Source organism: Rana temporaria, chromosome 4, assembly GCF_905171775.1.
Source record: "Rana temporaria chromosome 4, aRanTem1.1, whole genome shotgun sequence".
Classification (NCBI taxonomy): domain Eukaryota; kingdom Metazoa; phylum Chordata; class Amphibia; order Anura; family Ranidae; genus Rana; species Rana temporaria.
The window spans coordinates 378,046,637-378,061,755 of NC_053492.1; the positions used below are offsets into that span (position 1 = coordinate 378,046,637).

The 15,119-nt window shown below is 44.0% G+C and overlaps 1 protein-coding gene across 1 annotated transcript in view; it reads right to left on the reverse strand.

Moving 5' to 3' along the window:
• SLC24A3 (solute carrier family 24 member 3) overlaps nt 1-12,880 on the reverse strand; it is a 486,107-nt gene extending 473,227 nt beyond the window's left edge. Inside the window, exon 1 of the mRNA XM_040351007.1 lies at nt 12,145-12,880. Coding sequence (XP_040206941.1) covers nt 12,145-12,343 — 199 coding nt within the window. The 5' untranslated portion in view covers nt 12,344-12,880. The remainder of the gene's footprint in view (nt 1-12,144) is intronic.
• Between the last annotated feature and the right edge of the window lie 2,239 nt (nt 12,881-15,119).

A 15,119-nucleotide genomic window follows, 5' to 3' on the forward strand; every position in this document is an offset into this window, starting at 1 on the left:
GAGATTCCAAATCGCCTAATATGAAGAGGTCTCAGAGGGTCTAGGGGTCCAGGGCACGAGCACAAGTATTTTCTGGGAATTTTGGAGCATTTTTTGAGCGTTTGTACATGTTTTTCTGGTGTTTTCAGGCTTTAATGTTTTGTTTTAGCTTGAAACTAGGAGGAGGAGAGGTAAAAAATTGTGCACATTTTTACTTTTTCAGGCAGCTGCAGCACCCCCCTTGCCTCCACCCCCAACAGCAGCAGAGAGGAGGACAAAACTCCTCCACCCGATCCTGTGCTTCTCCATGCAGTTTCGGAAAGGCTCGTCTTTTCCCTCTCTGAAGTCGGCAGCAGAGAAGAGGACAGAACCCTTCCTACAGATCCTGCACCTCTATGTGCAGCCACAGCACCCCCTTGTCTATGCTTCCCCTGGTCTCAGCATTCAGCAGACTCTGGCAGCTCACTCCCACCCCTTTCTTGTCCTCCTCCAGATCCTGCACTTTCTGCTTCCCAGCTCCCCCCTCAGTTTCTTCCCGGCAGCAGCACAAGGGACGGGCACTGTGATGTAAGGGAGGTTGGGGTACTCTTGACTTCTGCTTATAATTATTATGAGAATAATACAATCCTATGCCTTTGAAAAGTAGGGTATCTTCCAAAAAAACTTTTTTTTTGGAAAACTGCTCAGACAGACCACCATGGCAGAACCATGTTATGTCTAAACAGTCTCCAATAAAGTTTCTTCTGGATGATACCAGCGATGTGTGATCCTCCTTTTCAGACTTGCATCATCTGCTACAAGAATGTAACTGGGCTCCATGCCGGTCTGCACCTGCCCTTCACAGCCTAAATCTTAAGGGGCAGATCCACAAAGATCTGCCCCAGCACATCGTATCTGAGATACGCTACGCCGCCGTACCTTACCTGGCTTTGGTTCGAATCCATAAAGAATTTGCGCCGTAAGTTACGGTGGCGTAGTGTATCTCAAGCGGCGGAATTCAAATGCGGCGAGTAGGGGGCGTGTTTCATTTAAATGAAGCGCGTCACCGCGCCGAACGAACTGCGCATGCTCCGTTCCTAAATTTCCCGCCGTGCATTGCGCTAAATGACGTCGCAAGGACGTCATTGTTTTGACGTGGACGTAAATTACGTCCATCCCGATTCACGGACGACTTACGCAAACGAAAATAAAATTTAAAAATGATACGCGGGAACGACGGCCATACTTAACACTGCGCACGCCACCAAATAGCAGGTTTAACTATACGCCGAAAAAAGCCGACTAGAGACGACGTAAAAGAATGCGACGGCCGCTCGTACGTTCGTGGATCGTCGGAAATAGCTAATTTGCATACTTGACGCGGGAAAACGACGTGAACGCCACCCAGCGGACGCCGAAGAATTGCATCTTAGATCCGAAGGCGTACGAAGACGTACGCCTGTCGGATCTAACCCAGATGCCGTCGTATCTTGTTTTGAGGATTCAAAACAAAGATACGACGCTGGAAATTTGAACGCCGGCGTATCAGTAGATACGCCGGCGTACTCGCTTTGTGGATCTGCCCCTTAGTCATTACTAAAACCAGTAAAAATCGAATGCAGAGGTAATTATCTAATATGATAAAGTAGATACATTTATATAGTCTTACATCTCTTTCCATAACTTCCTGGATTCCCTGCATTCTTTGCAGTCTCTCCTCTGGTGTTTACTTTTTCTAAGGACTACATACCCCATGGTACCTTGCTTCATGCGAGTACTGACTCTGCCTTCTGAAACTCCTCCTGTAGTTCTTAAGGCAGGCTCTGTGAAATGTGTGCCACAGAAGTGCCTACCCACAGGGTATAGTGAATGTGTCACAGAATTCGAAGAAGTAAATGTGTGGGGATCCTCATAAAGTTTACAAACATTAAGATAGTTCAGATTAAGAGGAATAGGTAGAAATGCTGGAAATAAAATGTGGAAATGAATATATGATTTTACATTTTGACTGTAGATACACTTTAAAAAATGTTTTCCTGATTTATGTTGGTTTGTCCTCCCCCCTTGAAGGCACCCCTTTGTAGTTTGCGTGTTCTTTTGTAGCACCTTATTAATTACATATATACCCTTTTTAAAATATTGTTATATTAGACTCTCTAATATGTATTTACTTGTCCCCTTTTATGTGACTATACTTAATTCCTATTGTCTAATGACCACTTACCCTACTAATTTATCCTCATGTCCTGCAGGCTGCCCATAGACTGCACCAAGACACATGCCAATAGCAGAGTAGGCCTGGGGCATGTATGGTAATTATCAGCTGTAAACAAGGGGACAGTGACAGCCTGAGAATGGACGGGAAACTGAATATGTTGCACACACTGCCTAATAAAATGTATAAAAACAAGTAAAAGAGGTAAAAAAAAGTTGGCGTCATTTATTTTCTCATGGAAAACATGTGTCTGTTTACAGCCAGGATGCAAACCCTAGCATGAGGCCTTTTTCCCCAGCAAGTTCCATAGAGAGCTAGCTGCATAGATTAAAGCGGTGGTTCACCCTGCTGAACAACATTTCAGCATACAATTCGGCATCGTAGCGCGAGCTACAGTATGCCGGTCTTACATTTTTTATCCCCGTACTCACTGTTTAATCGTACCTAGACGATTCCGTCTGCCGCGGGGAATGGGCGTTCCTAGCAAGAGGGAGGGTGATTGACGGCCGACTCTGGCACGTCACGCTCTCCGAAGACAGCCGGAGTAGGTCTCGGCTCTTCACGGCGCCTGCGCACAGGCTATGCGCAGGCGCCGTGAAGAGCCAAGCCTATTTCGGCTATTTCCGGAGAAGCGTGGCGCGCCAGAGCCGGCCGTCAATCACTTTCCGTCTGGATTGGAACGCCCATTCCCCATGGGCAGTCGGAATCGTCTAGGTAGGATTAAACAGTGAGTACGGGGATAAAAAATGTAAGACCGGCATACTGTAGCTCGCGCTACGATGCCGAATTTTATGCTAGAATAATTTTATTTTATTTTTTTAATAGGGTGAACCCCCGCTTTAAGTAGATGTCAACCCTAACTGAATATAGAGTAATCTGCCAAAGCACTATGCATGATCATTTAATTAATTATTTTTATAAAATACTCGACTGATGACTGAGTTTCTCAGGGCGGGTTTTCTGATGTTCACAACAGTGGTTGACACCTGTATAATGCGTGAGGCCACTTGCAGTCTTCATCAATCTGTGTGACAGGGTGACAACACAGGAAGACAACTGGGAGACAGGGACAGAGTGTTGTCACCCTATAACAGGAAGTGCCAGAACAAAAAGCTTCACTGTAGATTCACCAGGTATAATTTCCGAATATCGCGGCTCCGGTGCTGTGACTGGTGAGAGCCGCATAGGCGCGGGAGCCACCAGTCAAGGCGCGATCGCCGTTGGAAACGGCACACTCAGTGCACTTGCGCCGTTGTCTATGGCGCATGCGCCGTAGACATCGGTGCCTGTCTTTTCTTCAAATATCTCCTAAACATTTTAGGTTTGGGAGATATTTCTTGCACCTACAGGTAAGTCTTAATCTAGGCTTACCTGTAGGTAAAAGTGGTCTGTAGGGGTTTACAACCACTGAATATAGCTCTATTAAATCCAATGTGTCCATGCACATGGAGGCATTTATCTCCAGTGTTCAAAGACCTAAAACTATGTAGCCCCCTGCCCTAAACTGGGGGTACGATGTCAATTTAGCTTTTGGCTAGGCTGTAGTTAGCTCAGACTGATTGCATGTTTTTTTACCCTATGTTTAAAGTGTTACTAAACCCACAACAGTCAAATCTGTCTGTATATGCAGCATAGCATGCTTGTTATACTCACTGTGGAACTTAAGGTGTTAATCCCCGGCATTGTGTAAAAAGGCTGTTTGATCCTGTATGCACATATCCTTCCCTCCTGCACTGTCTATCTGGGGAAAGCCAGCTAACACAGGCAGGGTAGTCAACCTGCACATGCTCAGTTGTGTCTTTTATGCTGGAAAGAACATTTACTTATTCTCAGAGCTAGCCAGGTCACATGATATAGGCATCACACATGTGCGCGTGTATACAGGCTGTAGTGGAAATCTCCTCCTACATGAACTCTCAGAACTGGAGAAACTGTGCAGTTTATCACTGACCGTGGTATACAGATCAGCAAAAAATGTATATAGTGGCAATATTTTAATGTAAAAAAAGATTTACAAGCTATGGGCACTGTGGGGACAGATTAACTATTTTCATATTACTGGGTTTAAGTTAGATTGTGATTTCTCACTGTCATCAGCAGATGTCACTGGTTTTACTGGTCATAGTATGAGATTTCACAAATTTATATTTCCTTCAGCCAATCCATTAGGAGGTTTATGCCAATAGTGGATGCTGGGGGAGGATATAAATATCTAGGACAGGCCATGCTCTCTTTCTCTTTCCCTGGGCTGAGACATTGGAAGGTGCTGCTGGATTGAGCTCTGCTGTTAGGCCCGATAGCATGGTTTGGTGCCTAACATGTGCTGAAGTGGTCCTGAAGTTGCCCTGCCTGGTCTGGAGGAAGCTGTGCCAAGGAGAAGGTCAGGAAGAAGTCTGGTCTCTCAATAGGGCCTGGTGACTCACTTGGAAGACGCACTAAAATTTGGGAACATGGTTACAGTGTTGCTGGGTCAACTTAAACGTTCTGACACTATGAAGGTGGACATTGATCTGGATCTGGAAAGGCTGTAAGTGATCTGCTATCGTATTTGAAACCCCTAACCCTCATCTCCTTAACCATTCTGCAATAAGAGACAAAAGTGACACGCACACAATATCCTTTCCCCCCCATTTTAGTCATGGATTCAGCCCTGGGGTGAAACGCTAACCGGCCCCTGGCCTCTAGAGGTGCTATCCTGCCTTTGGGGTGTCAGAGGAGTGCCTCAACTAAAATGCCTGAGTCTTGTGTTTAGAGAAGTGTGTTTTGGTATGCGCTTAAACGATTGTAAAACACGAGTAAATGTACTCGCAATTTTTCTAGTGCCTAGAATGGATTATTATTCTAAGCACTAGAATGAATTTACGAATGTAGGCTTTTGAACACTTAATGCCCCACTACATGCATTTTTACTTTGGATCCTTATGCCAGGGTTCCCCAATCCCCGGGCCGCGGCCCACTGCTGGGTGGTGGCCTATTTGCAGCCGGGCCGCAAAGGGTGCACTTTGTGAGGTGCGGCGGCGGTCAAGCAGAGAGATGACATCTCTCACTGCCCGCCCAGATAAAAGCACTTCCGCCCACACAGCGGGGCTGCTACACTGCAGCGAGACAGGGAGCAGAGAGATGAGATCATCTCTCACCGCCCGCCCCACATTACCGCTGTTCTCCCTCCCTGGCATGTGCGGCCATACGGCACGTGCCAAAAAAAATTAGTGGCAGGTGGCAAACCATATCTGGTGCCAAACCACATCTGGTGGCAGGTGACAAGGCAATCCACACCTGGTGGCAGGTGACGTGGCAATCCACACCTGGTGGCAGGTGACGTGTCAATCCACACCTGCAAGCGCTAACAGCAGCCATTTCCCCGACAAATTGCCAGCGAAAACGCCCCCCGGCCTTGGCATGATTCTATTCCACAACGCCGGTCCTCGGTGCCAAAAAGGTTGGGGACCACTGACTTACGCCATCTTCTGGATGATTCAGCAAATATATGATTATTTAGTTATGCTGTGCATAAGCCTTTAAACTTATGTTAATATGTTTAAACGAGTTGTAAATAAAAACATTTTTTTTTTGCTGAAATGACTGTTTACAGGGTATAGAGACATAATAGTTAACTGATTACTTTTAAAAACGATTAAAAATAGATAAAAATCAATCATATAATGTACCTGTAGTTTCTAGTTTCGTTTTTGTATGTTGTTTCCTGCTTCTCTGATGTACAGAGACACAGAGCCAATACAGGGCAGTGATGGTTTGGAAAACTAAACTGATTGGTGCTGAGGGGTTTTAGACACACAGTAATCACACCTCCTTGATTAGTGACCACAGAGAGAAAGCTCCCAGTACTGTGGTCATCAGAAAACAGACAACCAGGAAGTGTGGAGATCAGAGAAGAATTACAGCAACTTGAGAGCAAAAACGAACAATGAGGACATGAAAACAGCACTGCATTAAGATAAAAGAAGCTATTAAGATAAAAAAAAAAAATTCCTTTACAAACCCTTTAAGTTTATATGACATTTTAATGATTAGGATTACATTTCTTAGATGGTAAACTCTACCGAGCAGGGCCCTCTGATCCCTCCTGTATTATAGTGTATTGTATTTGTACTGTCTACCCTCAAGTTATAAAGCACTATGTAAACTGTTGGCGCTATATAAATGCTGTATAATAATAACTCTTTATAGGAACCCTAAGACCCCTTTCACACTGAGGCACTTTGCAGGAGCTATAGCGCTAAAAATAGCATCTGCAAAGCGCCCTGAAAGAGCCGCAAAAAAATATCTCCCAGCAAGTTTCTTGCTGTTTTTTGCCGAGAAACTCCGTCGTGTGTACGAGGCCTCAGAGACGCTCAGAGGCCACTCGGAGACTGTCGGAAACATTTGGAGACCGAATGTTTCCGAGTGTCCCCGAGCATCACCGGCGCCCCTGCACCTCTGGCCAAATGCAGTACTGCACACCCTAGCGGCTTGAATCCTGCTCGTCTTGCAAGAAAACGCTTGCAAAGCGAGTACGATTTTTTTTTTAAACTAGCTCGTATTGCGAAACGCTCATAAACCACGTTACTCGCAATCCCAGGTTCTACTGTACTTGCTATCTACAGACACATAGAATGAAGAGAATATACTGTAGTGATTGACAAAAATAAAGCTGTCAGAAAAAGCGTTTGGAAGTTTTAGTCCATATTCACAATCACCCCTGCAGACTACTTTGCGCTGTATCAAGCTACGAGTGCCTTTGGCCAGACAAATGTAATCCATAAGCTTTGTCTGATCTCTCTTTCATGCATGTAATTGATCCTGGCTGAATCCTGGCATTAGAATCATTCCTTATATATATTCCCCCCCCCTAAACTGTTTTTGCGAACTCAGTGTTTTATATAGGTCATTGCTAGGAATACTGCGGTTTTTACAGCTGTTGAGCGAACACCCCCACGATTAACCAAACAACCAAGGAGCTGAGAAACAGCTGGACAGCCACAGGTAGCCCCGGCTTCTAGGTCAGTTATTTTTCACAGCCCCCCTGTGGATTTGCCATGTCTTGCCTCCCATTTGGCGCGCTCGGCCCTCTACACCTGTCCTTCACTTCATCACGCTTTAACCACAAGGTTACAGGAACGTTGTCGGCTGTCAATCCAAACGATTTTTTATTTTTTTTTTGGTCTCAGAAGACCTGATCATTGTCAAGCCGCTGGAAAAGCAGCTGCTTTCTGCAAATACGCTGTGTACAGAGCAATGTCGTTTTCACCTGATCACAAAACACTTTCTTCGTCATTCCGTGTCAGTCTTCTGGGCTTCCTTCAGCAATTTGTGTCAACATGAAACACATCCTTGGAAATAAGAGCACTGGTAGCGCTGGGAATTGTAACGCAGTGTCCCCACAAGACAAGTGCTCCCAAATGCTCATCTACATTAAAGATAGCAGCGCTTTTAGCATGCGTGACATGTCAGCTATTTTTATTTATTTTTCCCACTTTTAGCATGCGTGACATGTCAGCTATTTTTATTTATTTTTCCCAGCTCAGTAGGGCAATTTATTCATCGTAATATTACTAAAGGGAAAGAGAATGATTGTATAGGTTGATTGGAAAAGGAATGATGCCCTCATTTGTAAGGAAGTAAATGAGGAACTCATTTACTATTTCACTTGATACCACCATGATAACCTTTGGTCATCACTGACCTTTCAGCTAAAGTGAAAGATAAATGGTCATAAAAAAAAGAAAAAAAAGTCACCAAAAATATTATGTTCTATTAAATGTATGTGGTTAATGCATATAATAAGAGGATTCAGTATAATATATAAATATATATATATATATATATATATATATATATATATATATATATATATATATATATATATATATATATATATATATACTGTATACATATATACATATATATATATATATATATATATATATATATATATATATATATATATATGTGTGTAAATATATATATATATATTTATATTAAACAAAAATTAAATGCCTTTATACGTTTTTCCAGATTTATTGACCAAGCTCTCCAGCAAAATTGACACTGTCACTGGTACGAAAAAAATGATAACACTGATATGAGGGTTTACAGAGGTCCTCTTTTATTTAGAACACATTATTTATCATTTATTTATTTATTATAGTTTTTTTTTAATTAAATCTTATTAAAGATTGTTGTTGCAACCGCTCAAGCTCTCAACCCGTCACTTTTTATTGACAGCTTGATAATTATTGTTATGGTAAATATATTATTATTAATATTATTGTTATTATTACAAATAATACTAATAATAATATCATTGTTAATAGTAGTAGTAGCAGTAGTAGTATTAGCCTATTATCATTACTACTATTATTATTATTAATATTTATATTATACAGGATTTATATAAGGCCATCAGTTTGTGTGGTTCTTTGCAAAATTGGCATACCGTTACCATACAATTTAAGACAAGAGGGCTCATAAGAGCTTACAATCTACATGTAAATGTGGGAAAAAATATATAATTAAAAAGCATGTAAACTAAAAAATATAAAATAATCATATACTGAATAATACTTATTTTATTAGATATGCATTTCATACAGTCATCAGAATGCAATATTTTTGTGACATGCTCCTTTAAGAAACCCATTCAGGAAGTTTGTATAAGAGCGTTTAATGAACCGCGGCTAGCTGCAGCAGCGACATAGTTAATTCCAGGGCACAGCTGTTACTATCAGTTCACCTACCTATACCATTAGAGTAACAAGTCTTCATCTATTTCACGTCAAAGTGTTTTACCTAGTGTGAAATACTGAGCCTTGCCAACCTCCAAGGTGATGAATGAGCACCACACACGGAAGGATCCACATTCTTTAAAGGGTATATCTAGGCAGAAAGACTTTATCGAAGCTAGGGTAAAGAACGCATTATTTTAGCACCCCGGATGGTCAATATTTCAGTAAACAGTTTTGTTAAGCCCCGTACACACGATCTGGCTTTTGCCCGGCCAAACTCACATTGGAATTCTGACGGAGTAAAAGAGAGCATGTTCTCTAGCTAAACTCCGATGGAATTCCTCGGAATATCCGATGGAAAAACTCCAATGGGGCATACACACGGTCGGAATTTCCATCGGAAATTCCAATCGTGTGTACGGGGCATTAGTCTTAATGGCAGATCATATCCAGCATGCTGGTCATTTTCCTTTTAAAGGTGCTACAACATGTTGTTATTTAGAAGAGTCAGCCATGACCCTTGAGCTTCTGTCTAATATGGATACACACAAAGCTTATAAGAAGAGTACAGATCTCCAAAGTACTAGCTAAAAGCAGTTTGGGCATACTGTAGATTTAGCAGACGGAAAAATAAACTTCTCTCCCACAATAACCTATTAAATTAGGTATAAGCATATTTAAGCATTATAAAAGGAGATCTTAGGGTATTGCAGCAGAACTACAAATTACATGTCATTCAATCCAGTTCAAGTTCTGTGTAATTCGGTTCAGCGCCTCTACTGACAGCAGTTGCATATTCTGGCAGGCATTCTGTTTTAAAGGGCAGCTGACCAAGACTGTGGATATCAGGCTGACCCTGAGCAAAGCATAACACAGTACAACTGCCCTTTGCCCCTTTTTCTCCATAAATTAATTCTATCACAACTAGAGACAAGCCAACTGTCACCTTCTAGATAACATAAAACTACGAATATTTTTGGAAGCTCTAATGGCAGTGTGATGGGAAGGGGGGTTAGTGCCATGTTCTCTGGCTGTACTGTCGCCCATTAAAGTCAGCTTAACACAAGGCAGGTATCCTAGTAGCCAAGTTTAAAGACAGCAAATCATTGGTGTATTGGACCTAGATGAGAATGTAACCCAGCCATTCCCAACCAGGGTTCTGTGGAACCTTATGGTTCCTCCAGAGGTTGATAGGGGTTCCTCGATCTATGGTTGATTGACCTCTCACTCAAGAGCACCTGCATAATTGGCAGTTGCCAGAATCAGCAGAATTTACATAGTTAGCCAGGTTTTAAAAAGACACAAGTCCATCTAGTTCAACTAAAGAATGAGGCCCCGTACACACGACTTCAGCCAGAAACTCGATCGGAGCCGTATTCTGCCGAGAAACCCGGTCGTCTGTACACTTTTGGCCGAGGAAACCGACGAGGATCTCGTCTGGCCAAATAGAGAACATGTTCTCTATTTCCTCGTTAGTCAATGAGGAAACTTGGCTCGCCGAGATCCTCGGCAGCTTCACAAGGAACTCGACGAGCAAAACGATGTGTTTTGCCCGTCGAGTTTTTCGGACGTGTGTACGGGGCCTCACACCAAGTATCCTTTTAGCTGTGGATGACATTCTGATCAGCACTCCAAGGAGAACATTCTTCTAACTGACCATCAATATAAGGGACCTTCTTTCCCCTGACCTCTATTATTTAATTTTAGCAGAGACACTAAAATTGTCAAGGGTTTCTTGAAATTATAAGGTCAAAATGTTGAGGGTTCTTCTGGGGTAATAAGGTTGAGTAAGGCTGATCTAACCATTTGACCTTAACGCAGGCTTACCTATGAAGGTCGATTTATGGTCAGATTGAGAATGACTCTTGGAGGTAAGAAGGCCCCCAAAATGATTGCTGCCTAGAATAGATGATGTCTTCCAGGCATAACACTTCTAAACACAGAATCTGATAGTTCTTTACCTTCCTCTTCACTACTATTGTGTGATCCATACTTAGGAGACAACATGAGTTATGAGTCTGACTTTGGGTGACATTTCACCTCTAAATCTAAAGACTTATAGCCATCCATAGACAAAGCAAGCTAAGAGAAACCTGTAATGAAAAAGTAAACTGTAAAGGCTGCCATGATGACCTTCCAGTCACTAAGACGGATCACATCAGAAGTTATCGCTTCACTGTGACTTTACTTGTCTGGGAACTAAAAATCTAAAGCCCAGCCAAGCAGCATCTTCAGCAGGAGGTCAGTAACAGTCCCTATCATAGAGGTCACCATACACGTTACGATCTGTTCATACAATCAACATTTGATTTACTATGAGGACAATGACTTATTTATCAATCAAGCAGATTCTCAAACTACATTTTATTTATTTATTTATTGCAGAAACGTATTTAGCGCCGTCAATTTACACATTGCTTGGTAGATCTAAAAGAAATTGCACAGTCAGATTGTAACGTGTGCTATAGTTCTCTTAGTACATACTTCCTAAATCCTTCATCACTATACAACTTTTGTTGTCTGATTTCCTTTAGATTTACCAAAACCACGTAGTTCAAGGGCCTGCCTGATTGCATACAAATTGAAACTCTCAAGCCTCTAAAGCCTCATACACACGACCCGAGGAACTCGACGGGCGAAACACATCGTTTTCCTCGTCGAGTTCCTTGTTAGGCTGTCGAGGAACTTGACGAGCCAATTTTCTCCATTTCCGTCAAGGAAAACTGAGAGGAGAGCTTTTGGCCGGGAATCCCGGCCGTGTGTATACTCCTCGCAGTTTTTCCGACGGGAAAACTGCCCAAAAACCGCCGGACAAAAAAAAGAGAACCAGCTCTCTTTTTTCCCCCACCGGGAAAACCGGCTGACTTTTGCCCGCCGTTTTTTGGCAGCTTTCCTATGGAAAAAACTGTGATGGAGCATACACACGGCCGGGATTCCCGACCTAAGCTCCATCGCAGTTTTCCTGTTGGGAAAGCCGGCCGTGTGTAGGGGGAAAGACTGACTGAGCAGGTTCTCGGCTTCCCCCTCCGGATTTCCGACGGGAACTTTTCCCGTCGGAAATCCTGCATTGAGGTTTGACCTCATATTATATGGTTTTGGACCTGAATGAAAAAATCGACAGAAAATTGTATAGTGTGTATCCAGCTTACAATCCTTTTAAAATGGAATATTCAGAATCTCGGCTAAGCCCAGCAGTGACCGGTTCTCTTCAGCATCATTTACAGCGGAAGAACTTGAAGAACTCACCTGCTTTTCCTGCCCAGTAGGAGAGAGATGATCCAACCAGCATTAGACATCCCATGAAGCACATCTGCCCCAGCAGCAACGCTTTCCTTTTCCTGCGGGTCCTGCTCGTCCGCTGGCTGCTCTCCTCCGGCATCCCTGGCAGGGCAGGCAGCTGCTCTCCCCGGCTCAGCATGTTCCCCGTGCTCATGGCCACATTCATCCAAAGCACACTCACTTGCGAAGACAATAGATCTCGGTGTACTCCGTGCACAGAGGGCAGAGGCTGCGCAGCGCAGACGGCAGACACACTTGCGTAAAAGTCCGGCTCCTTGCACCGTGCGCCCTAATCCATGTTACACGCGTCTGGGCTGATCACAGCGAAGAGTTTACTGTGTCGGTGACGCTGAGCAGCATGATGCAGGCAGAGAAAGGACTCTGGGCTCTGTGTGCTGCTGCTGCTGCTGATCATGGATAGCTGCTGAGACTGAATACTGGATTAATTCACAGAGCATCTGTCTGATCAAAGATCCCCGGGGAGAGCGGGTTACACAGAGACACAGGCAGAGCTCCCATTAAACAAAGGCAAGGAGAGAGAGAGTGCTTACTGCTGAAACTTTACAATCAGCACGACATTGCTTCCAATTCCTCAGACTTCTCTATTCTCCGCCCTTGCTTCTCCTTCCCACCCCTCCCAGGTTTATTTTCCTCTTTCACTGCTCTTGTGAGGCTCTCTTACCACAGGGACTGTACAATCTGGATTAGATCTCTTACATGCACTCTACTCTACTCTAGTGACTCAGGCCCATGAGTCTGGGAGGAAGTCATGATTTTTCCATAGGTGATTATCGACTGGGTCCGTCTTTACCTTATTCGTCCCTGGAGAGACGTGGCGTAATAAAAGTTTTACTAGGTTAGATATATATATATATATATATATATATATATAAATATATATATTTTTTTATTGCTATTACTTTTTTTTTTTTACATAGTTAACGCTGGGTACACACTATAAAAAAAAAAATCAGACGCGCGATTGCGTTTTTTCCCTATTCTTCATAACGCGAGTCATGAACCCGAGAACAGTGCTAATGACACCAGTCCGCACTAAACCCCCCCCCCCCCGCCCCGCCAAGTCCGCGCTAACCACATCCAGGTCGCGGCTTCTCCTCCTGGCCAATCCGGTCTTAGCCCCCATTCACACCTAGGCGTTTTGTCGCCTGTAGTGTGACGCCGCAGCAGCCCCGAGACGCTGGAGGGATGAAAACACATTGCCCTCTATGGAGATGGTTCACATCTCCACGCCGAACGCTGTACGCCTGCCACCTGAAAAAAAGTCCCAGACCTTTTTTTCATGCGGCTTTCGGCGTTCGGCATAGGAGATGTGAACCATCTCCATAGAGGGGGTGAGGCTGCATTCACAATCGCGGCGTTTTGTCGCCGCAAATCACGGTACAAAACGCCGCAATTTGTCGCCGCAATTCGCGGGACAAAACGCCGCGATTTTGTACGCCTAGGGCCGCGTACAGACGAGCATACATGTACGATGAAACCGGTCTGCCGGACCGTTTTCACCGTACATGTCTGCCCGGGGATTTCTGTATGGTGGCTGTACTCACCATTATACAGAAATCCGCACGTAAACAATACGCGGGACGTGTCCGCGCCGTCGCCGCGACGATGACGCGGCGACGTGGGCCGCCCTGCCAGTTCAATGCTTTCACGCATGCGTCAAAGTCATTCGACGCATGCGAGGGATGGCGGGCGCTTGGACATGTACGGTAGGTCTGTACAGACGACCGAACATGTCCGAGCGGGCAGGATTTCAGCGGGCTGTTTTAAAACAAGTCCAGAAATATTTGCCCGCTGGAAAAAGGCCCGGCGGGCAAATGTATGCTGGAAACCTGTCCGATCGGGCCACACATGACCGAACATGTCTGCTGAAACTGGTCCGCGGACCAGTTTCAGCAGACATGTTCGGTCGTGTGTACGGCCCATAGGTGTGAATGCAGCCTTAAACCCCGCTTATGCAGCGTACACACGATCAGACATTTCGACAACAAAACCGTGGATTTTTTTTTGCCGACGGAGCGTCGGCTCAAACTTGTGTTGCATACGCGCGGTCACACAAATGTTGTTGGAAATTGCGACCGTCAAGAACGCGGTCACGTACAACACTACAACGAAGCCGAGAAAAATGAAGTTCAATGATTCCGAGCATGCGTCGAATCGATTCCGAGCGTGCGTAGGATTTTTGTGCGTTGGAATTGCATACAGACGATCCGAATTTCCGACTTTTGTTGTCGGAAAAATTGAGAACCAGCTCTCAGACATTTGTTGTCGGAAATTCCGACAGCAAATGTCCGATGGAGCGTACACACGGTCGGAATATCCGACCAAAGGCTCACATCGAACATTAGTTGTCGGAGATTAAGATCGTGTGTATGCAGCATTACTGTACAAATTGGTGGGGAGCAGAAGCTGGTAGACAATAACGAATATTGATGTCACAAAGTGGGTGGGCGGCAAACAAACCCCCCACCAGGTCCGTACTTATCCCATCCAGGTCGCGGCTTCCCCAGCTTCTCCTCCCAGACAATACGGTCTTAAGACCAGCTTCCTGTCCTGATTGGCCGTGACTATGGTATAAATACATACACCCTTATCTGCTAAGACCCACATTTTACTCAACTTTTACCTTAAATAAATAACTGAGACCACTACTGTAATCTTTGGAGTAAAAACTGGCCGTAGCAGCCTCCATTTATTTTTAAATAACCTTTTTTAAATATTAAAGCACATTAAATAACATTTCCACACATAAACATAAGTAAACCTGAAACACAATATTAACACTACTGGTGCTGGACTTTGCAGGCACATTAAACCATTTTAACCATGCTAAAACTTTTATGAGCACTGCGATACCTAAATCTGGTCTTAGGCCTCAAGCCGAAAACCTGACTCAGAGACGACCTTACCTGACCGCAGTGCCC